Here is a 26,992-nt window from a genome sequence, read left to right on the forward strand (position 1 = left end):
GCTGCTTCTTCCTCAGGGATGTGTTCTGGGTCTGTATCCTGCTCCCTTGTTTCTATCATTTTATCCTGCTTTTTTATATGGACTGTGATGGTCTGTTGTTTCCGAGGCATCGTGGCATTGTTGTATTTAGATCTCTGTTAACTGTTTGTGAAGAGCAGTCAAGGGTGATTCCAGCTTTTCTTGGTTGTTTTTTATTATTGGCCCCTTGGTGGAGAAGGAGGTAGTGGCTCTTGCTCAGTAAGTGAAGTCACAGGAAGTGTGGGTGTAGTTGTATCTTATGGGGACTGTTGCCATCTTCCACTCAATTAGACACAAATTACAATTGAATAACCTTCAAAAAAACTTTTCAGTCTTGCAGGTCCGGAGGGTCCTTGGGGTTGCTGGAAAGCAGAATGTGTTCTTAAGCCCTGGGAATCTGTGAGAGCACTATCTCTTTAAATATCCAGAATAGTCAAGCTGCTTTTAGACCTTCAAAATGGCAGCATCCTCCAGACTGGCAAAAGTCCACAGCTCAGCCCACCTTTCTCTTCACCTTCTCTATTTATTCCCCAACCACCGGTGCAGTCCCTGGCTAGCAGGGCTGATTTTTAGGTTAATTCTTAAGTCCTACCAGCATTCAGGAATCTCCAAGCGGGTTGTGCCATCAGGATCACTCATGATTGCTGCCAGACCGCAGCTCCGTATGTCTCCTTTTTTGGTATTTTCATGCAAATTCTTCTGCTAGTTGGGGTTTAGTCTACTTCTATATCCTTCCCCTCAAGGTTCAGGGGTCCAGGATTATCTCTGTGTATGTGTTAATTGGTTTTGATTTTCTTTGTTGAAGAGGGTCTGTACAGTCTTTCTGCCTAGTCTGCCATCTTGTCGGAACTCTATATGCACTTGAAAACTTCAGTTTTTTAAATGAAGGATAGAGTAAGAGGGCCAGGAAAGAATTTGACTGAGCCATATGGAGCCCAGAGGATGGGATGGATGTGTTCTTTGGACAGGGATATGAAAGAAACACATGAGAAGATGCTTATGTCTATGCTGCTTCTACTGGCCTTCATGTGTCCTGGCTCTGCTAATGAAATAGAGGTTGATAAAATCATGTCTTGATCCATAAGCAGGAGCTGGGAAGAAGTAATATTGAAGCTGCTCCAGCTGCCTTTGACCAGCTTCTCAGGGTTTATTGTTTCTTCCTTATTTTTGTATCAGTTGCAAAGCAAACTGAAGGAAAGAAAACTCCAATGAAAAGGAACAAGCAAAATAAAGCAGGTCCTGCAACACCTATAATGACCAAAAAGGAAGGTCAGGTAAGCCTGAAGAAGAAGCACAGGCTTGAAGTCTCACAAAGGATACTTCTCCCATGGCTCTTGCACTCATTCCCTCATTTCAGACACTTCTTCATTAATATTCCAACACAATTCATATTTATCAAAATGAATAACTATTGATCATCTTTCTTGTGCTAGGCAATGAACTAATCACTAAAACAAGTGTGAGGAAAAAATTCTTGGACATAATTATGATATTGCCTTCTGGTTGTAAATACAGGTTGTCAATTAGATTGGAAAAAATAACCTTTCCAATGCTTAGACAAACCTTGATTTTTTTAATTTCAAGTCTAGTCCTCTTCCCATTCCATCACAGAAGTGATGAGGAGAATAATGTGTTTGTTTGAAGAAACTCTCCCTTGGTGTAAGCAACCATAGGTTCCCACCTCTTACTTACTGGTAATCTCCTCAGGTTATGTAATGGAAATCCCCAGAGTTTCCATGACATTCTTCCATATAGAAACTACTGTGTTTCATTTGATACTAAAAACAATTAGTGTGAAAAAGATATCTACTTTTCACTTCAGAAAAGAACAAACACAGTCAAGCAGGATGCTATAACCAAAAAGAAGAAAATTTCTGAGGAGGAAAGTCAGCCTCCCTGTTCCTCAGGAGCCAGCACATCTGCAGCTATGGATCACCCCCAGCTTCCCCAACTCTCATCACCAACTCGTTCCTCCACTTCCTTAAATGAGGTACTTCTTCCTGTTCCTTTCTTTCCTTAATTTTCCTCAGCTGGTAGCATAGTGCCTAAGGCACTTGACTGCTAACCAGAAGGCTGGTGGTTCAAACCCACCAGTCACTCCTTGGAAGGAAGGTTGGGCAATCTACTTCCATAGTGATACTGCCTCAGAAACCCAAGGAGGGGTCACTATGAGTCAGGTCTGACTCGACAGCACATAACAAGAAGAATAAGACTCAGTAATCAAACCTCAAAATTCTAATTTCATGTTCTACCTAAAAATAACTCCAATAATTAATGAATGCATCAAATATATACATGCAAATTTATTATCTTTCCATATTTTGTTTTCATGATGTACACTTAAGGAAGTTAGTTAGCACTATTTCTGATCTCAAAAGTTTTATGTTTTAGTTGTTGCAGGTGGGGAGTGAAAGAGGTGTAGCATCCCCAGGTGTGCAGGTGAACACAGAAGTGTACCCATTGTCTAATGCTCCAGTCTCTTTCATACCTGTTCTCTTTGCTCACTGATCCATTAACATTTCTTCAACACATCATGTTCATTTCTTCAGAGTTTTATATACCTTGTTTCTCCTGCCTGGAAATTTCTTAATTTGACCAAACCTATTCTCTCTTTCACCTTTTTATCATCCTTATTCAATCTGTATGCTGAGCAAATTGTCTGAGAAGCTGGACTATATGAAGAAAAGTGTGGCATCAGGATTGGAGGAAGACTCATTAACAACCTACAATATGCAGATGACAAAAATTTGCTTGCTGAAAGTGAGGATGACTTGAAACACTTACTGATGAAGATTAAATACTTCAGTCTGCAGCATGGATTACATCTCAGCATAAAGAAAATGAAAATCCCCACAACTGGATAAATAAGCAGCATCAGAATAAATGGAGAAAAGATTGAAATTGTTAAAAATTTCATATTACTTGGTTCCACAATCAACACAAATGGAAGCAGCAGTCAAGACATCAGAAGGCTTATTGCACTGGGAAAATCTGCTGCAAAAGATCTCTTTAAAGTGCTGCAGAGCAAAGATGTCTCTTTGAAGACTAAGGTGCACTTAACTTAAGCCATAGTATTTTCAATTGCCTCATATACATGTAAGAGCTGGACAATGAATAAGGAAGACTGGAGAAGAGGTGATGCTTTTGAGTTGTGGTGGTGGTGAAGAATACTGAAAGTACCAAGAACTGCCAAAATAATGAACAAATCTGTCCTGAAGGAAGAGGAGCTGGAATGCTGCTTGGAAGCAAGAATGGCCAGACTTCATCTCACCTATTTTGGTAATGTTGTGAGAAGGGACCATTCCCTGGAGAAGGATATCATGCTTGGTAGGGTGGAGGGTCAGTGAGAAAAGGGAAGGCCCTCTATGAGATGGATTGACACAGTGGCTGCAACAATGGGCTCAGGGATAGCAATGATTGTGAGGCTGGCATAGGACTGGGTAGTGTTTCATTCTGTTATACATAGGGTCATTATGGGCCGGAACCAATTCATTGGTACCTAACGACAACAACAACAACATCCACCCTTTAAAGAAGCTCTAGTGGTGCAGTTGTTAAGGCATTTGTTTGCTAACCAGAAGTTTGGTGGTTCAAACCCACCAGCTGTCCTACAAGAGGAAGATGAGTCAATCTACTTATGTAAAAATTTGCAGATTCACTATGAAGCAGGGAATGTACCCAAGACCATGTATAGGGTTGGCAGACAATGGTTGTATAAGAGTATTTGTATGATCTGAATTCCCAGATGTATAGTAGAGCTGAGAAGGGACAAGGTTGTAGTCACTTTTTGGTCACAGCCAGCTACGCAGACAGACCAAGTAGTTGAACCTGTGGGCTTGGGACCATAGTCACAGAGGACATTGAGCTCAATTGGCATAACATACTACACAAAACATTGTTCCACCTCCTACTCTGATGAGTAGCGACTGGGATCTTAAAAGCTTGCAAGCAGCCATCTAGATGCAACGATGGGTCTCTCTTCATCCAGAGCAAAGAAGAATGAAGAAAACCAAAGATTCATGGAAACAATTAGTCCTAGCCACTGGTGCACCATGTGATCCACAGCCTACGTGACTATGAGACCAGAACTAGACGGTGCCCAGCTACCACTGTCAACCACTTGGAGGGGGATCTATGTAGGAGATCCTGGAAAGAGAGGGAGAACAATGTGGAACAAAACTCAGAATCATTTGGAAAAAAAAAAAAAAAAAGGGGGGGAGGGTGGTACCAGGTTTGCTGGTCTGATAGAGCCTGGTGGAACTGTGGCCTGACTATGGCCTCTAGCTGCCTTTCAGGTCTGGAATTGAACCCACACCTGTGGCTTCCAGCCAAACAAAAGACAGGCATATGAGTTCAACATTTACCTGAGGTAGATACACTCCTTGGAGAGAACAGTCATGGGAGAAAGAAGGGCTGTTTATGCACAGAGAGACAGCTCAGGGGGCAGGAGTGCATGGAGGGATGGACACAGGGAAGAAGTAACTATTGGGAGGAAGTGGGAGGGTAGCTGTTGCATTGGGGTAAATTGTAGTGAATGCCATGAGACAAAGTGTATGTGAACTGCTGTACGGAAAGTGAATTTGCTCTGTAAATTTTCACCCAAATCACACACACACATACAATATTGCAGCCTCAGAAAACCTATGGGTGGCTATGATTCTGGATCAACTTGGTTGCAGTAGGTTTGGTTTGGTTTACCCACTATTTGGGACCCAATATTGATATCATTCCTCAGAGAATCCTTTCTGAGACCACACCCAAATATGTGACATCTTTGGAAGGACTTTATGTTTTACTTTTTACTACTAATGACAACTGTAGCTAATAAATGTTTATCTCTCTTTCTTGATTATGAGCTCCAAGGGTAGAGCTACTCTACTGGCCTTATGAACCAATGTAACCTAATGTTTAGTTTAGTGCCTGCCTCACTGGAGACTCTCAATAAATACATTTACTTAATGCAATGAAACCTAAATACTAAAATATGAGTCAACATAGCTAATGAAGGAAAAAAAATGTAGATCATCTAACTCAGTAAAGGAGGTGGTGTTTATATTGAAGCTTAATAGTTGCAAAAATAAACAAGGAAGATGAAAGAGGGAAAGGAGTTGAGGAGTTAGGAAAAAAAAAAAATAGGCCGAAGGAATGCCACACAAGACCATACACCAAGACCTGGAAATGAAAGGAAATGACTGCATTTTATATTTCCATTACTATTTATTCTTATTAGATTTTACTGTTTTCAGTTGTGGACTGCTAGTCTTTTACTATATCTCCCATCAGTGGCAGTCTAATAACCCACAAAAACTCCAGTGATTCTTATTCTACATGAGGAGGTTTTGAGTTTCTTTTCTTCATCTGGCTACACAGGAATGAGAAAGTTTATGGACCCATAATACCAAAAACAATGTCTCTTTCTCTCTTCCCCCCACCCTGTCTTTCTTTCTCTCTCTCTCCTGCATTCCATCTTCACAACTAAAATATGATTATTTTAAAAACTGGAAAAATATCGGCAGGCAAGCAAACAAGATTAAATTGCTTGAACTCTACCATCCAGATAGTACTAATTTTTCTTCATATTCTTTTAGATGTTTCTCTTTATAAGTAGATTCATAAGTTTCCCAAAATGGTGTCAGACAGTGATCAATATTCTATCACCTGTTTTATTAACTTAACAAACCAGGACTATATTTTCAAAATATTCCCCTTTGACATTTGGGGGTTAGGGTTTATGATGATCAACTTTCTTCATTTTCAATACTACTCAAGTTTTTCACTCTTTCAATTTTCTTTGGACATTTAAATCAATATAGGGTATATTTGAATTTATATTTATTCTTATCTGTTACTTAAATCAGTTCAAGACAATACTCTTATCATCTACCCCTCTTGGTTTCTGTAAGTAAAGATTATAATTTACTTTAGAAAGGTAATTCTGTTTAAACAAGGGTATTCTAACTTTTCTGCATATTGTCTTCTACCTTAATGCCTCTAACTAAATTATGCCAGTGAATTATCAATTCCTTCTTGCTAAGCAATCCCTTTCTAGTCTATCCCCAGGTCTGAGTATCTGTGAAGATTGCTAGGGCCTAATACTGTCATTGAGGTTACTCTCATTGGAAAATGACTATGTATTCTCACCTCAAATTTGTAAGTTTATTTTCCTAATTCTCTCAAACACAGAATCAGGAACAGCAGGCCCAATGTCAAGCATCTACCAAAAAGCATGTTCTTCAAAAGGGCCCATTGATAGTGATGGTGCTGAAAGCAACAGAGCCATTTAAATATGAGTCTACAGAAAAGGATAAAAACAGGATGTTTCATGCTACAGTGGTTACAGAGAATAAATTCTTCCAAGTGAAGGTTTTTAATACCAATCTGAAGGAGAAGTTCACCCCTAGAAATTTCATTGCCATAATAGATTATTTTGAATGCAAAGGATTACTGGAGATAAATGAAGTATCATCTGTATCTGAAGTTGGTCCTGATCACAAGTTTGAGGTCCCGACAAGAATCATCAAAAGAGCAAAAGAAACTCCCAAGATTGATAATCTTCAAAAGCAAGCATCAGGAACATTAGTGTATGGGCTGTTTAGGTTAAATAAGGTAAGCCCTTACAATTTTTTTTTCTTTGCTGATACATTAATTAAATGTCTTGACTTGCTAAGAAGAGCCTTGTCTAATAACTGAACATTGGAAACCATATTCTTTTAAAAATATTCTCTAGAACCTTGGAATTTGCCGATGATTTAACCTGAATTCCACCCAAACCACATAAATCATAATTTCAGTTTGCATTTTGATAAATTTATTTTGAATAATATATTGATCTACCAAGTTTGAAGTCTGCTTTTGAAATGTTATTGCAGTAATAAGTAGAGTGATGATTTATTAGTTATAGTTCCCAGAATGCAAATATATCGAACAGTTAGGAATATGACATAATCATTCAGTGGTATATCCTGTATATCATCATTTATTCATTTATTCATAATGAGATTAGTGATACTATTGTCTTATTCATGATTAATCTCTTATTCATGAAGAGAGTTCAATAATGAACTGAATTGCATGATATTGGAAGATAAGGTAATCTAATCTCCTCAGTTACAAAAATAGATACCAAATAAAGGTGTACACAGTTTTACTGATATGTCCATGTCAAAATTCAAGATAAAAGTTAGGGTGATATATTAAATTGACAAAAAAAAAAATCTACAAACTTAAATGAACTCAATTGGCAGATGAATGACTATTTCAAAGCCTATCATATCTATCTTCTAAGATAGCCCTTAATTTTACCTTCATATTTTCTGGACATACTCTTTAGGAGACTGTGCTTATGAATAAATCATAAATTGATTAGTAATGGCTTATGTGAGTGAAACACTATCAACTGTGAACTGAGGGATGTCAGCTAAAGGGACAAGATATTGGAGAAGATTGAGTAAATGGGGAAGATTGGAAAAAAGTTAGTGAGTTACTAGAAATTTACTAGGAGCTCTGGTTGTGTAGTGCCTAGGACATTTGACTGCTATCCAGAAGGCTGATGGTTCAAACCCACCAGCCACTCCTCAGAAGGAAGGTTGGGCAATCTACTTCTGTAGTGATACCGCCTCAGAAACTGAAGCAGGGGTTGCTATGAGTCTGATCAGACTTGATGGCAGTACACAGATTTCTCATAAACTACTAAATATTGGACAGTTGTTGCAGATGTCTATTCATTTCTGTTTAGGGACAGGAGCCAAGATGTCCTCCAAGAATTTCTGATTCTTCTATATCCAGGTGCTTTAAGCCAACTTCTGCTTCTTTGGAGATGGAAGCCAGTAAAAATAGAAAGATAACATATTTTTCCAGAAATGTCAGGCATAAAAACCTATGGAAGAGGAAAAAAACGTTTAAATAAGAGGAGGGAGCTCTGAGACTACCTAACCCTAGCTCCATATGCATTTGTACATGTAATTACTGTCTTAAATCTTGTACTTACTCTGTCATAAGGATTTTTGTCATATCATGTGGCAGTTACTATCTTCCTAGAAACTAGGTGTTAATTTTCTGTTACAGAAAAAAGTGAACATAAAGAACACAATCTATGAAATACAAGATGATACAGGAAAGATGGAAGTAGTGGGGAATGGAAAATGGCATAACATCCAATGTAAGGAAGGAGATAAGCTTAAACTCTTCTGCTTTCAACTGAGAACAATTGACTACAAGTTGAAACTGATATGTGGAATTCATAGTTTAATTAAGGTAAGAACTGGGTAGAGGAACATCAGTTGGCCAAAGAGGCAAATAATTTGCTTTAGGCTTTGGGAGCATCAGATTCTTTGTGTGTTATACATACAGTCAACAAATGGCAGAAAAATGGAAACAGTGCCCTTTTACTCATTTTTAAGTGGAGAATTAAAAAAAAAAAAAAAAAAAAAAGACATTAAGAAAATGACCTTCAAATGGACTTCCAAAGGATATGATACTTCCTTTCAGTAATAAAATATTTGTAGAAATTAGCATGCAGGGAAGTAAGGTCGCATAGTGGTCAAGAGCAAGAACATTGGAATAAGACAGAACTGATTTGAATCCTGGCTCCGAGACTTAGCTGCTTTAATGTTTCTCTCTAAAATGGGCAGTCTCTATCTGTAGGGTTGATTACAAAGGTAGATGAGATAATGCATGCACATTACTTATCTTGGTGCCTAGAACATCATGAGAAATCAATGTATGTTAGGCTCTATTTTTCTTAGCAAGGTAAAGACATTGTAAAGAATTGTAGGCAAAGAATATGACAGACAAATCCTTAAATATGCAAAAGACATAATGAGTTATCTATATCTGAAATAGGAGCTCTGGTGGTAGTGCCTAAGGCATTTGGCTGCTAACCAGAAGGCTGGTAGTTCAAACCCACCAGACACTCCTGGGAAGGAAGACTGGGGAATCAACTTCAGTAGAGATACCGTCTGGGAAACCCAACGAAGAGTCACTATGATATATCTGAAATACTGGTAGACGTGGAAAATTACAGAAAGAGCAGGAGAGTAAAAGAGGAACAAGATTGTATCGTCTTTTCTAAGAAATGAAGATATGCTGATAAATTGAAAGATTTTTATGCAGAAGTATGTCACGCCTGATCACGTCTACATTTTAGAAAAAAAAAAAAAATTCTAGCAACAACTACAGAGATTCATTAGAGAAGGAGTAGGTTTAGAGGCAGAAAGCTCAAAAAGAAGCAGTTGCGAGGTGGAGTTTCTTTGTTCCCCAAATGTAAAGAGTTTATTGTTAAATAATCCAGAATCATGGAAGCTGGTTGTGAAACAGTTGCATCTTGAAATCAGCCATGGTGGGAGTATTTAGAGCATCAAAATCTGCAAATATTACCAACCAGGAATTTGTTTAAAATTGGAGATTTCATTTACCAGGACAACACAGAACACCCTTTTGGAAATTTAGGTGAGAAGGAGAAAAACTAGGATGGCTTGGGTTAATGAAAAAAAGAATTTTTTTTTTTTTTTTATAATAGATCCTCACAATTTTTGACTAATTATGGTGATGATAGAGAGATAGATAAAAGATTCAAGGAGAATTAAGGGTTTAAAAAAACAACTGCATTAATGATGCTACTATTCATTAAGATTGAGAATGTAGGAGAAGAGCATAGTCCAAGGAATGAAATATGCTCTGCTCTGTACAGGTTAAATTTGCAGTACCTATAGATTATGCAAGACATTTCTAACCATCAATCTGGAGAAATGCAGATTTGGATATAGAGATCTGAAACAAACAAACAATACAGTTTTGCACTGAAGAGTCATGTATTTGTTAATTTTGAGTTGATTGCTAAAGGTCTGGGTTTTGGTGATACTGCCACAAATAAGTAATAATACAGTAACATGTGTTTATACTAATAGAAAACAGTGAACATCCTCCAGGCCTGGGAACTATATTCATCCTAAGAACTATTATTCAAAGATACATATTAACTATTATTCTAACAACATATATTAATAAATCTTTGCAAAAGCAATTACAAGACTATAATTATTATTTCAATTTCATAGCTGTAGATACAGATGCTCAGAAAGACTAAGTAATTTGATTTAGTTGGAACAGCTAGTAAGTGGTGAAAGTGAGATTTCAGTCCAGGTTGTTAGGCTCCAGACTTCAGATTTGGGGGCAAGCTAATGAGAAAATCAGAGACATGAATATGAAGCATGGAAAATGCTAATGTTTTGGACTGGCCTGAGATGTAGGCTAACACAAAAGGGAATTTTAAAAAGGAACATAGAGTGCCTGAAAAGTGGATGATATGTATAATAAGCAACAAAAAATCTTTATTGAGGAGGAAAGTCAACAGTGCTTATGCCAAACACAAATGATAAAGAGAGTTTCAGGGTCTCAGAATGACTTCATCTTAGAGCAAAGGACACAATTCTTCACTGAAATGTACATTCTAGCACACAAGTAAAAGATGAGGTTGACTCTACATAATATGACATTTTCCATATGCAAACAAAGACCCACACACAAAACACACAGAGCTCCACTACAGGATTGTTGATTAAAGTGTTCAAAGCTAAACTGAAATGCAAATGATTCAAATAGAAATATTGCCATATTCAGGAACACAAACAGCACATGCACATGAATTATTCCGTTTCTCACCTTCCCTAATTCAGCACACATGCATCCTACTCTAGGCAACAGCAGTTGTGCCACAAAAAATCTTAACCTTCTGCATACTCCTCCCATTGTTCTGCCCCAATTAAGACCGCCCCTCAATGCTGTACAATCTCTCTTGTCGTTCTCTTTCACCTCATGTGAATTCATTCCCTGTGGAAATGTGCTTATGCTGGGCATCAAGAAATACCTCTATTCGGGCTCAAGATAATTGGTACTCAAAAGAGAGTAATGTACACAATGAGATAGGTAAGAAAGAAGGAACAACCTTTGGGGAAGGACAGAGTGAATAATGTGGCCAATGGGAGAAAGGGCAGTGTGGGTGAAGAGCAAAAGATAAGATGAACTTCAGCTTCATCTCAATTGCTGAGCTCTCATTGTGTCTTCTTTACCTCTCCTTCTAGGTCACAAGAGTCGGAAAACCAAGAAATGATCAATGAATTTAAATTAAATCTATAATTTAAAATAACAAATTCCGTTCCCAACCAATGATGTGGCATTAGTAGTGATTTTGTTAGTTGATACTTTTATTTAAATAATAAATTCAGTAGGATAGCTCAGCCTATTGAGTCTTTATATCTAAATTGTGAATTAGATTGCTTTCTTTTACAAAATTTTCTTCTTAAATTCTTCTGTATTTTTTTTCAAAGTTACAGTTTGCATTTGTAACATCCATGAAGTAAAAGAATAAAATTTCCTGTTTTAAAGTATTTTAAAGAGTATCTATCAATATCCAGGTGTCAGATGTGTTCTCTTTAATCCAATAGTGAGTTCCTTGTTGTTGTGTATCGTTGAATTGATTTTGATTAATACTAATCCTATTTGAAGGAGCTCTGGTAGCATAGTGACTAAAAGCACTTGACTGCTATCCAGAAGGCTGGCGGTTCAAACCCACCAGCCACTCCTCGGAAGGAAGGTTGGGCAATCCTACTTCCGTAGTGATACTCCCTCGGAAACCCAAGGAGGGGTCGCTATGAGTCGGGGCCGACTCGACGGCACATAACAACAACAACAACAACAAATCCTATTTGACAGGGTAGAACTGCCCCATAGAATTTCTTTGGCTGTAATCATTACTGGAGCAAATCATCAAATCTTTTCTCCTGTGAGGCTGCTGGTGGGTTTGAACTGCTGATCTTTTAATTTGTAGATGAGCACTCAAACATGTGCCAGTAGGGATCCTTAGTCACTTGCTTGGAGTAGTTGATTTATGTGCTGTCAGTCACACAAGTTGGGGCACATAGGGTCTCATCAGCATTAAGGTTTACATTCTGAATGTGCTTTCCAGAGGATAAGGCCTTGACCAAGCCTTTGCTTAAAGTTCGTCAAGTTGGTCCCACAGTGAATACTCAAATCACCACCCTGTGCTCATTCAGAATATTTAGTCGGTGCAAAGAAGAGGTTCTTTTTTGCAATGTATCTATCATGGTCCCAGAAGGGAAACTTTTCTTAATTGTCTTCCTGGAGTAGGACCATTGGTGATTAGCACAATGATGCCATTAGGTACAAGAAACTTCCCTACCCCTACCTGGGGTGGAATGTCTCACCCCATATATATAGTAGATTATATCCTTCATAGTTATCCAATCATATTTTCTCCTCACATTTTAAGTGTGTTGATCGCAGGGTAAAATAACCCAAGTCAAAACATACATAAAACCAAAAAAAAAAAGTAAACATCATCTAAAGAAATTAACTATCTAAAATCTAACTTTAAAATACAAGTGAATACTTCTACTTCTGGTTATGGCATGGTGGCCTACTCACCACAAGAAATAAAGTAACTGAATAAAATACACGAGGTAAAAATGTTCAGGCAACACAAAGATAAGAACTCTTTGAGGAAGTAAAACCACAAGGTAAGTTCAAAGAAGGCTCCAGACCTTTGCTTGGGAAGATTTCCTGACTGTGAGCTTGTAAGCAGATGTCAAAGCAGAGCATGACTATCACTTTGGGATGAGGAAGTAGAGACTAGATTTCATGGCATCTAAGTAGTGGGAACCTGGAGAGAAGGGATCTTTATAGAGGGCAACCCCAGACATTGGCTGAGTCACTGGTTGTGAAACAACTTGAGGTTTTTCAAACAGCAGCTACTATGGGGTGGCAAACAGAAGACAGGTACAAGAAAGCAAACAGTGCTGGGGGACATTTGAAGTTCCTAGAGTAGAGAGAGATGTCTTTAGTCTCTGAGCATCTAAGAAAACAGAAATGTTGCATCTTAGGAGTAAAACTAATGCAATAAGCTAAAGACTACTCTAGAGCCTTTCTATCAAAGCCTAAAACCAAGCCTCAACATGATTCAAAGAAAAGATTGTGTGTGAGTCCTGCTAAAACAGAGGGCTTCAGGACATATCTTGGAATTTACACAAATCCATTATAACAAAGTATGAAACCAAGGCTACAGGTTTGAGTGAGGAAACAACAATTGAAATGCCTATGAGAATCACAGAAGTAACAACAAAATCAATGTAACCCTTCAAAGAATTTTAAACTATCCAAAGTCTACACAAAATATCATCAAAAATATGAAGTACACATTCTAAAATTAGTAGATCTGCAGAGAAAGAGGACATTAGGACTCATGCTCAATGGGTAAGTGGAAGAAACCTATAAAAAATGGTCCCAATGTTGTATTTAACATTTAATGTATTTAAAATGGTTATTATAAATATTTGCAAAATTTGAAAATAAAATACACTAATTAAAGGCAAATGGCCTAAATAAGTGAACAGAAAGGGAGACCCAGCAGAGAACTAAGTGGAATTGTAGAACTGTAAATTTCAATAACTGAAAAGAAGAATTCACAGATTTGACTTAAGATTAAATTGAAGTTTTTTTAAAAAAAATGAATAAGTAAACTTGTAGATTAACCAGAATTATTTACTCTGAAATTCAGAGAAAAAGGAAGGCAGTGTGTTGGGGGGGAGGATGAAATCTATGTATGGTAACAATATGACAATAGCAAAATCAATCTAATATATAATTAATGTGAGTCCTAGAAAGATAAGAAAATAAAAATGAAGTGGAAAAAAATGCTATAGAAATGACTGAAATTACATACATACATTTAAAAACATTGATTTACAGAACTAAGACATTCATCCAAACCCAAACTGTCCAAACACAAAGAAAAAATGTAACTAGGCACATAATAGTCAAACTGCAGAAAACAAATGATATGGAGAAAATACTTAGAGTGGCCCAAAAGGGGGAAGATTCTAAACAATGAGACTTGTTCTTGAGTGCTGCACAAGCAGTTATTAGTCTAGCAACCTTATGTGCAACACAAAGAAACAATCCCTGAAACTGTGCCATTCTCACAATTGTTACTGTGTTTGAGCCCATTGTTGCAGTCACTGTGTCAGTCCATCTTGTGGAGAGTCTTCCTATTTCCACTGATTCTTTACCCACCAGTCGCTCCTCTGAAGGAAGGTTGGACAAGGTACTCCCATAGTGACACCACTTTGGAGACCCAAGGAGGGGTCGCTATGAGTCGCATCCAACTTGACGGCAGTGGGTTTTGGGTTTTACTTTGCCAAGTATTATGTCCATCCCCAAGAGCTGGTCCCTTCTGATAACATGCCCAAAAGACATAAGACAAAGTTTCACCATCCTCTAAGGATGCATTCTGTACTTCTCCCAAGACAGATTTGTTCCTTCTTCTGGCAGTTCATGGTCTATTCAGTATTCTTCTCCAGCACCATAATTCAAAGACATTCATTATTCTTCGGTCTTCCTTACTCACATGCATTAAAAAAAAAAAAAAAGAAAGAAAAGAAAACACAAACTCACCGCTGTCGAATCAGATCCGACTCATAGCAACCCCTCCTTGGGTTTCCAAAACAGTATCACTACGAAGATAAAGTGCCCCATCCTCCTTCGGAGTAGTGGCTAGTAGGTTTGAACCACCAGCCTTCTGGTTAGCAGTCAATGCCTCAGGCACTTCTCAACCAGTGCTCCTCACATGCATATAAGGTAATTGACAAGACAATGGGTTGAATCTGGCGCACTTTTGTCCTCAAAGCAAAATCCTCGCTCTTTAACACTTCAAAGTGATCTTTTGCCAGATTTTCCCAATGCAATATGTCATTTGATTTCTTGACTGCTGCTTTCATGGGCATTGATCCAAGATCCACAGTATTTTCTCCATTTACTATGATGTTTCTTATTGGTGCAGTTGTGAGGATTTTTGTTTTCTTTATGTGGAAGTGTAATCTGCACTGAAGGCTATAGTTTTTGATCCTCACCAAAAAGTGCTTAAAGTTCTCTTTGCTTTCAGCAAGCACAGTTCTGTCATCTGCATATCGCAGATTGTTGATGAGTCTTCCTCCCATCCTGATGCTATATTCTTCATATAATCCAGTCTCTTGGATTATTTGCTCAGCATACAGATTAAATAAATGTGGTGAAAGGATACAACCTTGATGCACACCTTTCCAGATTTTAAACCATTCAATATCCTCTTGGTTTATGTGCTGGCTCCAAGTGAACACAATTAAGTGTTCTGGAGTTCCTATTCTTTGCAATATTTTAATTTGTTATGATCTACACAGTTGAATGTCTTTACATAGTTGCTTGAATAATTTCTTTTAGAAGGATCAGCACAAGACTGTTTCTTATGAGACAGAGATTAAAGCTGTCCCCAAAGTCCACCTTTTCTAAACTACTGTTTCACTCCACCTTCCCTAACATCAATTCCTCCTCCTCCCCTCAGTACACTTCTCTCCCTTCTTAGGGTTCTGTATTTCATGTAACATCTCACATAACTCACAAACTGCAAAGGAAATGGCTCACGTCGTGGTGCAGGTTGTCTAGTCCCACCTCCATGGGCCAGGTGTCAGTCTGGAGGATCTTCCTCACTCACATGATTGCAGGTGGTTACAGGGATTGACGAACTGAAACGGCACGTCAGATGACTGTCTGCTGTCTCCAGCCCAAGGGTGAGATGGTGATGAACCAAATGCAGGATTTAGAACAAGAGAGCAAACTTTGCCAGAACATTCACATACATACTCTCAAGGACACTAAGGGTGGTGACTTGAGTCACATCTTCCAGCAAGGTGGGACTCAAGATACATCCCATCCTAAACAGACATGTTGCTGTTGTTGTTATGGGCCGTCAAGTCTGACTCAATTCATAGCAATCCCTCCTTGAGCTTCCAAGGTAGTATCACTATGGAAGTAGATTGTCTAACCTTCCTTCCAAGGAGTGGCTTGTGAGTTTGAACCTCCAGCCTTCTGGTTAATAGTCAAGTGTCTTAGGCACTACACTACCAGAGCTCCTAAACAGACATAGAGGCTAGGATTTATAACACATCACAAAATGAAGAACTATGGCTAGACGGGCTAGATTAAGCAATCCAATGCACTGCAGCAGTCAATAAAACACAGGCAAAAAACTTCCTGATATTCTCTGTTTTCAGCCCAGATCTGCCTGACATCAGCAAAGATATGCTTCATTCCACATCCTCTTCTGAATCTGGCTTGAATTTCTCTCAGTTTTCTGTTGATGTACTGCTGCAACCACTTTTTAAATACAATTGCATTTCACTAGAATATGTCTATATGCCTGTGAATTCAAATATCTCTGTGGCTATGTGTTGAGTATATACTGATTACTGTGGCTTCAGGAGCAAATCCAACAATGTGTGGTAGCTTTCCCACTAAGTCTTGTTATTTTAAGTCATTTCATTTCTGTTTCAGAAATTGTGACCAGCCACCATGTTGAATATGTAGTGATGGGATAAAGAGAATTTAATAAAGAATATAAGTTTAGTTGATTAGAAGATGATATTGATTGTAGTAGATGCTATGGGTGCATTTGCCATATTTCTCAACACTGCACATACCCATATATTTGCCACTAAAGCACTTGTGACTGAAATTTTAAGTTAACATAAAGAAAAGTGTTCCAAGCTGACTTATGAAGTGAACAGAGGTTACATGTTTTAATGGCAGAGAGTAATTGCAAATTTACTTTCTCTTTAGAACTTAATGCAATGAGAAGTGGACAATATTTATTAAAATGGCAATTTCAGACTGTGTCACTGTCTTGAATGACAAAACTCACTGCATCTTTTCTCTACGTTCAGTTAAGCATAATATTGGCAGGCCCCATCATTTGCCTATAACCAGCTCACTGTCCTTGAGTTAATTCTGACTGATAGTTACCCAATAGGGCAGAGTAGAACTGCCCTATAAGGTTTCCAAGGCTGTAAATCTTTATGGAAGTAGATTGCCTCATTTTTCTCTCTCAGAGAAAAATGGGTTTGAATCATTGACCTTTTGGTTAGCAGTCTAATGCTTTAAACAACTGCAACACCAGAGCTCCTTTCATTTATCTACAGAGAGCCATTTTTAAATACCTTTTTCTGACAAGATTAGACAAACAGATGTCCCTACAGCTGTTAAGAAAACAACAACAAAATCAAACAAACAAGTAAAAACCCCTCAAAGACCAGTCTACTATGATAAAAAAAAAAAAAAAAAAGATTCAGAGTTTCAGTACAGTAAGACCCACAAGTAGCTTCTAGTAAAATTTTTGGAAGCCTAATTGATGTCTGGAATATTAGAAGAGGAAAACTAGCCACTGTATATTATGATGGGAAGAAGGGTTGGTATTGACTATATTCTACTGTGTGAACACTGTGGTAGACTAATCAAAAAATGTACCAATCCAATAGGAGAGCATCCGTCTTTACTACACAACTGTAATATGAACAGAAGGAAAAGCATATTGTCTTCAATAAGATTAAAAATATATTGTTCAAATATATTTGTCTCACTTTGGTGAGACAAAATATAAAATATAAAAGTCTGAAGGAAGAAAAAATTATGAGCCTAAATTTCTTCAAAGCTTTCCTTCAAAAATTAGGGTGAAATTAAGACATTTCTGACAAAATTTAGGAAATGTATTACCACCATACTTGCTGTACAAAAAAATTAATACTAATAAGAGTCATTCGAGTTGAAATAAAATAACACTAGATAACAACTAGAAGCTCTATGATGAAATAATGACCTTGGGTAAAGGTAATTTTATGGACAAATATGAAGGCCAGTTTTAGTGTATTTGGGGTTTGTAACTGCACTTTTTATGACATATGTAGTGTAAAACACACATACATAAAAATAATTATAAATTAATGCTATTGGGCATCCATGTATAATGTATCATTATTATATATAATGACTATCTGTATCATAGCCATGGAGTTTTACTATGGGAAGAAGGGATGGTATAGACTACATTCTACAAAATGAACAGTGGTGGCATAGTTCAAAATTTCATCCCTGTTTGAAAAGATAGTGTCCATCTTTATTTCATCATGACTAACCCTGTACAAAAGAAAATGGGCATTGATTGCAAATGGATTAGAAATAAATTTTACTAAATAAATAAATAAATTGATCAGGGATTGCCTCAAATTGAGCCTAGAAAAAGTTAAAATTATTCTATGTATGTTGGATGACAGGTTTCTATTACCACTATTTGTTATTTAGAAAAGAATTTGCTTTGTTCTGACTGAAGGAGGAAAATAGAACTTGAGGGATGGGAAGGGATGCCATGGAAAAAGATAAGGGCCTGGAAATCACAATGTGATGTCACTGTTGTTGTTGGGTGCTGTCAAGTTGGTTTCAACACATAGTGACACTATGTGCAACCGAATATTGTAATAGATAAATCAGAATACTGAAAGTACCATGGACTGGACTGCCAGAAGAACTAACAAATCTGTCCTGGAAGAAGTGCAGCTGGAATGCTCCTTGGAAGCGAGAATGGCCAGACTTCATCTCACCTACTTTGGTCATGTTATAAGAAGGGACCATTCCCTGAAGAAAGATATCATGCTTGGTAAAGTGGAGGGTCTGGTAGCATAGTGGCTAAGACACTTGCCTGCTAACCAGACAGCTGGCGGTTCATACCCACCAGCCACTCCTCGGAAGGAAGGTTGGGCAATCCTACTTCCGTAGTGATACTCCCTCGGAAACCCAAGGAGGGGTCGCTATGAGTCGGGGCCGACTCGACGGCACATAACAACAACAACAACAACAAAGTGGAGGGTCAATGAAAACAGGAAGGCCCTCAATGAGATGGATTAACAGTGGTTGCAATGATGGGCTCAGGTACAGCAAGGATTGTGAACCTGGCCCACAACCAGGCAGTGTTTAGTTTTGTTGTACATAGGGTCACGAAGATTAAGAGCCAGCTCTACGGCACCTAACAACAACACACAATCAACTTTCCTAAACATCCCACATGTGTTGGAAAACAGTATGTATATTCTGATTTTTTAATTCAGATTTACACTCCAGTACATTTGTCAATTGTGCTGTTGCAATTTTCCATACTTCTGCTGACTTTTGTTTGCTAGGTTTATGCAAGTGTGCTTCATGTGAATCAAATATAAGTCATCTGTGAAAAAAACAGAATTGCATTGTCTTTTTAACTCAAAAAGACATATCTTTTTACTGGTAAATTCAGTGCATTTCCAAATACTATGATAATTAATAAATATGTTTTTCTAATATTCCACCTTTTTTAAAAAAATTCAATAGAATTTGTTTCCATTTGGTCCCTTACAGCTAATTTAAAATTAATCGCCACATTTTTTTCTGTAATAACTCAAGAACTTTAGTTGGTTCTCATTTTTTCCCAGTCTTGCCCCATTTCTCCCCCACCATATTGATGTTAAATACAATTTTACTTCTGTGATATTGTTGTTATTCCTCTGCTTTTCATTTTTCTGGGCCCTAAATTTTCCTTACTATTTTTAACTATATTAAGTTGTTTGATCGTGCTTAACTTCCACTTGGCTTGGAAGATCACCTTGTTTTGTTTCTTTTCTCATTAGAGAACTTCTTCTAAAAATGGGTTTCTGGTTTGCAAACCTTCAGAGCCCTTGAATTATTGAGAATAAATGTACTTTACCCTACAAACGAATGATAATTTAGCCTTATACCATATGTGAGGTTCAAAGTACTTTTCCTTCAATACACAATACCTTACTTGAATTACTTTGGATCTATTGGGTTCTGAAATTCAGATTTACTCTGATTTTAGAAAGGCAAGTATATGTATATACTTTATTTGTGAAAAATGTCCACTTGGGCTAACACTTGACAATTTAAACACAATATTTCTATAACAAGTAATCTCACAACAAATGGGATAAATAAGGACTATAAATAGTCTTTAAAAAGTTCAGTTCAGGACTGTCTGCCAAATAAGTTTTGACAGAAATATTTTTAGAAATAATAATTTCTAGAGCTGTTTAGAACTTGGAATTATGAGTAAAGATTTGCATACCTGTATCTTAAAATATTACTTCAATGTCTATCATTTTTCTATTACTCTGAAACTCATTCATTCATATGTAATTTGTTTTTGTCTCTGGAAGATCTTAGAAAGTTCTTGTTGGTATACCTTTCAACTCTTTATAATCTATGTGGGTGGTGGGTTTATTTCTCTGTCCAGTTTGACAAACTTCAAGACATTGATCTGAGGCCATTGATTTCTCTTTAATTTGTGGGATTTATCTATATATGTTATTCAAACATAACTTACCCCCCATCTTTTTTTTCAATTTCTTTTCTACTTGGAATGCTATTATATGGATAATGGCAATTATATACTTCTTATCTTCTAAATTTTCTTTTCTGTTTTTCGTTTCATTTTATTTCTTTGTTTCATTTTGGAAGAGTTATTCACTCTTCCCTAAGAAACTAACAATCCAAGAAATTTATGAATCTTGCTCACTCTGTAATTTATCTCATTTATTGGCTTCTTTATTTTTACTGCCACATTTTAATTACTGAATATTTCTCCTTGACTACTTTATGATTTTTGTTCTTGTTTCAATTGATAATTTTATACCAGCAATTTGCATGCCTATTTTAAGTTTCTGATGGTTTTAAGTTTATAGTTTATCTATTATAATATTCTGTTTCAAATGATATCTGTGGTCAAGTTTCCTGTTTTACTTTCTAAGTAGTAGTCATATTTTGAGGTAATTTACTCAACAGATATCTAATTAATTGGTCCTTTGATCTCATATCCCGTAGAAGTATCACCTACTGTGCTTGGAAAGGTCTTTTAGAGGAAAGACCAAGATAAAGACTTCAATATAAGTCAGTGTCATTCATTAAAGAAGAGGAGCCCTGGAGCAGAGTCCAGATACTACAAAACTATAGTTAGTCCATCTACATTACACAAGCCATAGTTTAACTTTCAAATTCTTGAAAAGAATTATCTGTTGAGAAGTCTACCTCTCTGAGTAGGCAGACATCAGCTGGGCTATGTGACACAGTGAAGAGTGAATTGTCCCTGTTTTTATCTACTGCTTATTCATCCCACCTTGTCTTTTGTTCTGCCCTGATTTGACCATGTGGTCCCCTGTACCTGGGACTCTGCAGCCTATATCTGTAGGGAATGGACAAAAAAAAAAAAAAGATTCTTCCAAGGCAACATGAAAGAAAGCCAAGAGCATAATTTTAATCATTTTTATTTCATCTATTTTCTGAATGATACCCCAGCCACTCTGTTCAGTCTATAGCCCCTGCCACCACCCATTCACACCATTTCAAGACATATTCTACTATAAGTAGAGATTTCTCAAGATCTTTGCTTGTTAAATATAAAAATGGATATTTCTCTTTATGAGGGATGTGGTTTTATTTGGAGGATGGCACTAGCAGCCTGCCTGTTTGCCACCTTAGTACAGGCAGTCATTGATAGAGAGCCTTTGTGTCACCACCTCAAACTCATTTTCTCTCTCCTACAGAAATGATGTATCTGAATACCTCAGAAAAACTGCTTTTCCCAAGAATACTGGCTTAGAAGGAACAATGTGACATTTTCTAAGGTCCCATCTGCCAAAAAACACCACATTGCCATTTCAGAATTATTTACATTTTTTTTCTTTATTTTCATTTTCTCTTGATCATTCAAGTGGATAGAAACATATTGAAAATTAATATTAGTCTAATATTTTTGAATAGTGACTTCATGATAATTCTATCATCATTCACAGACTTTATATAGAGCAATGAACCCAATTTCCCTGAGAAGGAAAACTGAGGAGACACATTGTTCAGGCAGCTGATGACTGGGTGAATCCATGAATCAACTTAGCCAGCCCGGGTTAATTTACTGAAATGTTTTGTTCTTGCATTTAGGGATAAGAGGATACAGAAAGATTTTTAATTATAATACAACAATAAACTCTCATGGTTATACAATTTTAAGAATAAATCAATGTCATGGAACTGTATATGTAGAAATCATTGAATTATTGCATGTTCTGCAGTGCATATTCTCAAAAACAACAAAATAAGAATATAAAAATCATTGAAACACACACATACTTTCTTATCTTTCATTTTCTTCTCTGATACCATAAACTTTGCCCCTGTGCTTTTATCCCGGAGCCTAATGTGGACTTTGAAAGATCTGCCTGCTATTTCTTAGTGCAATTTATCTTCTACTTGTTCTAGCTCTTCTCCTTAGGAGACTTATAACATCTTCTAGAATGATGAGTTAGGGTATCAACCTAAGGGGTTATCTTCCCTAAGAATTTTGAATGAACTTGTGGATTAGTAGATAATAGGAGGCAAGACAAGTTTTTCCAGACATCTTTTCCCTATATTATAAGTTCTCAAATTTCTTATTTGTGAACTTTCTTCTTCTTCTTTTTCAATTTTGATTTGGGTGAAAGTTTACAGACTGTCTTGGGTTAGGTTCTCTAGAGAAGCAAAACCAGTGAAGAGGAAGAGATTTACCTCAAGAAAATAGTTCACAGAGTTGTTGGGGCTGGCAAGTCCCAAGTCCATAGATCAAACATCAAGCTGGAGGTGTCTCCTGATTCATACTGCTGCAGGAGCTGACAAACTCAAGATTGGCAGGCAGTATAGCAGACTACAGAGCTCTGGTGCCCTAGTGCCTAAGGTATTTGACTGTTAACCAGAAGACAGGCTGTTCAAACCCACCAACCACTCCTTGGAAGGAAGATTGGGCAATCTACTTCTGAAGTGATACTGCCTCAGAAACCCAATGAGGGGTCGCTATGAGTCGGATCCTACTTGTCGGCAATGAGTTTTGAGTTATAGCAGGCTACTGGCTTCTGAGGCTGATGAATACAAGATCAGCAGGTGAAAATTGCAGACTGTTGGCTCACAGGCTGTGAAGGCAACAATCCCAAGATCAGCAGGAAACAAAGCAGTCCACTGGTTTAAATCCAGGAACTGGAGGTAATGACAGAGCAAATGCAGTATCCAAAATGAGCAAAAAGCCAGAGATGTTTCCCAAAGCTTTACCATATATACTGGAAGCAAGTCACACCCTAGTGATAACTCCTTTCAACAGATTGGCTGCTTATAGCAAATTTCATCATGGAGGTGATTACGTTATATCCAATCTCTTCATGGGGAAGACTACATCATAACTACTGAGCCACTTAGAATCATGGTTCAGTCAAGTTGACACAACCTTAACTATCACACAGATCAAATTGGTTTTCCATTAAACAATACACACATATTTAATCATAGCATTCATTGCAATCCCCAGAATGTAACAGCACTCTTAACACTCCCTCCCTGCTGTTATAATTTCCCTTTTTCTTTTTTTTTCCCATCCCATCCTGCCTTCTTAGATTTATCCCTGGGCAGTAGCTGATCTTTTGATCCCACGTGGTTTATTGTTCTTATGAGTACATTCCTGGTATTATTGTTCACCTTAGAGGCCTGTCATTTGCCAGAAAGTTGAGCCATAGGGGTCAAGTTCAGTTCCAGGCTTAAAAGGGATCTCAGAACCATATTCTTGGGGGTTCCACTGGCCTTCATCAGACTCGTAAACTTGGTCTTTTGTTTGATTTTGAGTTTTGTTTCACATTTTTCTCCCACTCTCTCCTGAACCTCCCCTTATGATCCCTTCCACAACAGTCAACAGTGATAGCTGGGCATTTAGTTCTTCTGGTCTCAGGATCATGGAGGCTGGGGTTCACATGATTCATAATTCCTTTGGATTAATTATTTCCTTGTACCTTTGATTTTCCTCATTCTTCTTTGCTCTAGGCAAAGAGATACCAAGAGACATACTTGAAAGACTATTCACATGCTTTTAAAACCCCAATCACTACTCACCAAAATAGTATGTAGAACATTGTCTTTGTAGACTATGTTATGGCAATTGACCTTAATCTTCCCTGAGACTATGGTCCTGAGCCCCCATGTTCAGCAACTCATTCACTGAAGGTGTTTGGTTATGACTAAGAAATTTGAATAACTTTGTCCTTTGTATTTGCAGCAGATATAAATATATCAGTACAGATATCCTCTGTCAAACCTATATATATTCAGTGGTGTAATCCCATGAATGAAGCACCCCTGTTCAGATTGAGTGTCCATGTATGTGTCTACTTGCAGATTATTATTATTACTGCTACTGCAGGATTGTGTATGCAATAGCATTCTCCATTGCTGTCTTTAACTCTTATGCTCCTCCCTGTGCCTTGATTATTTTGTGCTGACCTCTCCCTTACATTGCCTTTCCCTTCACCCAAGTTAACACATGCCCACTCTCTTGTTAGTGATTTACCCTCCCTTGCCTCTTACCTCCTGTAACCTTCAGAGAATGATTCTTTCTGTGCATAAACCTTTCCTTGACTTTTAACAGTGATGGTCTCACTGTGATTGACTAATTTCACAAAGCATAATGCTCTCTAGGTTCATCCATGTTATGAGATGTTTAACAGATTCATCGTTATTCTTTCTTGGTGTGTATTATTTCATTGTGTGTATGCACAATACCTTGTTTATCCACTAATTTATTGGTGGACACTTAGGTTCTTTCCATTTTTTTTTTTTTTTTTTGCTAATTTGAATAATGCTGTGATGAACATGAGTGTGTATATATGTGTTCATGTAACACATTATTTCCCTAGGATATATACCTAGTAGTGGGATTGCTGGATCATATAATATTTCTATTTCCTACTTCTTAAGGAAGTGCCACACTATTCTCCATAGTGGCTGTACCTTTTTATAATCCCATCAGTAATATATGAGTGTTCCAGTCTTTCTATATACTAGCCAGCATTTGTTGTTTTCTGTTTGTTTGTTGTGTTTTTGTTTTGTCTTTTTAACTTTGCTATTAAAGCTGGAGTGAGATGATACCTCAGTGTTGTTTTGATTTGCATCTCTCTAATGGCTAATAATCACAAACATTTCTTCAAATATGTGTTAGCTGCCTGAATATCTTCTTTGGTGAAGTGTCTTTTCATGTTTTCTGCTCAATTTTAAATTAGATTGTTTGAAGGAGATCTGGTGGCTTAGTGCCTAAGGCATCTGAATGCTAACCAGAAGGCTGGTGGTTCAAACCCACCAGTCACTCTGTGGGAGAAAGATGAGGCAGTATGCTTCTGTAAAGATTTACAGACTTGGAAACACTATGAAACCCTCATACGGTAGCTATGAGTAGGAATTAACTCAATGACAGAGCATTTGGGTTTTAAGTTTGCCTCTATTTTTGCTTTGATAATCTTTATGGATTTAGAGCTCTGGTAGCATAGTACCTAAGGCACTTGACTGCTAATCAGAACCCTGGAGGTTCAAACCCACCAGCCACTCCTTGGAAGGAAGGTTGGGTAATCTACTTCCTTAGTAATACCACCTCAGAAACCCATTTCTTATAAGATTTTTCTGGTTTTTGCAAATTCCTTTAATTCCTGTTTACCTGGGAATGTCTTTATTTTACACCTGAGAGACAATTTTGCTATACAATTCTTGGTTGGCAGTTTTTTTTTTTTTTTTTTTTTTCCCTTCAGGTTTTTATATATGCCATCCCATTGCCTTTTTGCCTGCATGGTAACTACTAAAAAAAATCAGTGCTTGATCTTTTCTCTGTTGTAAATTACTTTTTGTTTTCCTGAGCTGCTTTCAGAATTGTTTCTTTGTCTTTGTCTTTAGAAGAGCTTGATTATGATATGTGTAGGTGATTTTCTTTTGATATCTGTCCCATTTCGTGTTTGCTGAGCTTCCGGAATGCATATCTTCTCATCTTTCATGATAGTAGGGTCTTTTTTTCCCAACATATCCTTGACAATTTTCTCAGTGTTTTTATTATTACTATTATTATTATTATTATTATTATTATTATTGTCTCTTCTCTTCCTGAATCCCAACCACATGTAGGTAATTCCTCTTGATGGTGTCTCACATAATTCTAAAGCCTTCTCCATTTTTTTAAATTTTTATTTCTTACTGTTCCTTTAACAGATTAGTGTTGAGAGATATGTTTTCAATCTTGCTAATTTTGTGTTCCATTGATTCAACTATAGTCATTTGTGCTTCCAATACATTTATCAATTTCTGAAATTTTACTGTTAATCTTCTGTATTTCTATTTGCTTTATTTGTATGATTTTTAATTTTCCATTTATTTTATCAATTTGTTCCTGTAATTTTCTAAAAAAAAATTGTCTAGCATTTTTTTCTTTTTTCTCCTTGATTTTGTTGTGGTTTCTGTGAACTTTCTTTCAATCCATTGAAGATAAATAACTAATTAAATAAATATAATTTTTTTAAAATTCCTTATCAGGTAGTTCCACTAGCATTTCTTCCTCTGGAAGATTTTCTGACCCTGTATTTTGGCCACTTGTTTGAGTTATCTTGTCCTACTTGTGTGTGTGTGTGTGTGTGTGTGTGTGTGTGTGTGATTTGAAGTTGTCTGTTGTCTCTGAGACATTGTAGTGTCGTTGTATTAATTTGTTGATAGTATGTTGGCTTGCTTCACCTTGATTTTTTTGTTGTTGCTGTTCTGTTTTAACATATCTGAGCAATAGAGTGGGTATGTTACTCTGTCCTCTTGTTTAACAGCAGTAAGGTTCTCACTATCTCTCTCTGAGTGGCTTCAGTGACTGGTGACAGTCTGAGTATCATTCTCTGATCATTGTGTGGGGCTGCTGAGGGCATACTGGGCCTTTACTGGTCAGTGTATGTAGTTGGTCCAGCTGTTCTAGAATGGGTGGTGGCACTTGCCCAGTGGGTGTGGTAGCAGATGTGAATCTGTATGGCTGGGTGGGGTCACTGGTTCCCAACTGCTTTCTTGTCACCTGATCACCAATGTGTATGCTGGTACAGTCCTGGGAAAGTGGAGCTGAAGATCTGATTACTGTTCCAGTTGGAATACTCATAGATGCCCCCATGTTTATCAATGACAATGCCAGACACAAGCCCTCCAAATTCACATTCCTTGCCTCATAAATGATTAATTGAATTGTTTGTCCCCACTGATTCATCAG

General features: G+C 37.2%; 1 protein-coding gene across 1 annotated transcript in view; it reads left to right on the top strand.

Annotated features, from left to right (window-relative positions):
* The window catches only part of IFI16 (interferon gamma inducible protein 16), a 278,742-nt gene that overhangs the window by 5,258 nt on the left and 246,492 nt on the right, over positions 1 to 26,992 (top strand). Inside the window, 4 exon segments of the mRNA XM_042781890.1 lie at positions 1,195 to 1,292; positions 1,841 to 2,008; positions 6,202 to 6,624; positions 8,083 to 8,271. Coding sequence (XP_042637824.1) covers positions 1,195 to 1,292; positions 1,841 to 2,008; positions 6,202 to 6,624; positions 8,083 to 8,271 — 878 coding nt within the window.

This window comes from Orycteropus afer, unplaced genomic scaffold (assembly GCF_000298275.1).
Source record: "Orycteropus afer afer isolate SDZICR_OR568_19922 unplaced genomic scaffold, OryAfe1.0 scaffold00193, whole genome shotgun sequence".
Taxonomy (NCBI): Eukaryota; Metazoa; Chordata; class Mammalia; order Tubulidentata; family Orycteropodidae; genus Orycteropus; species Orycteropus afer.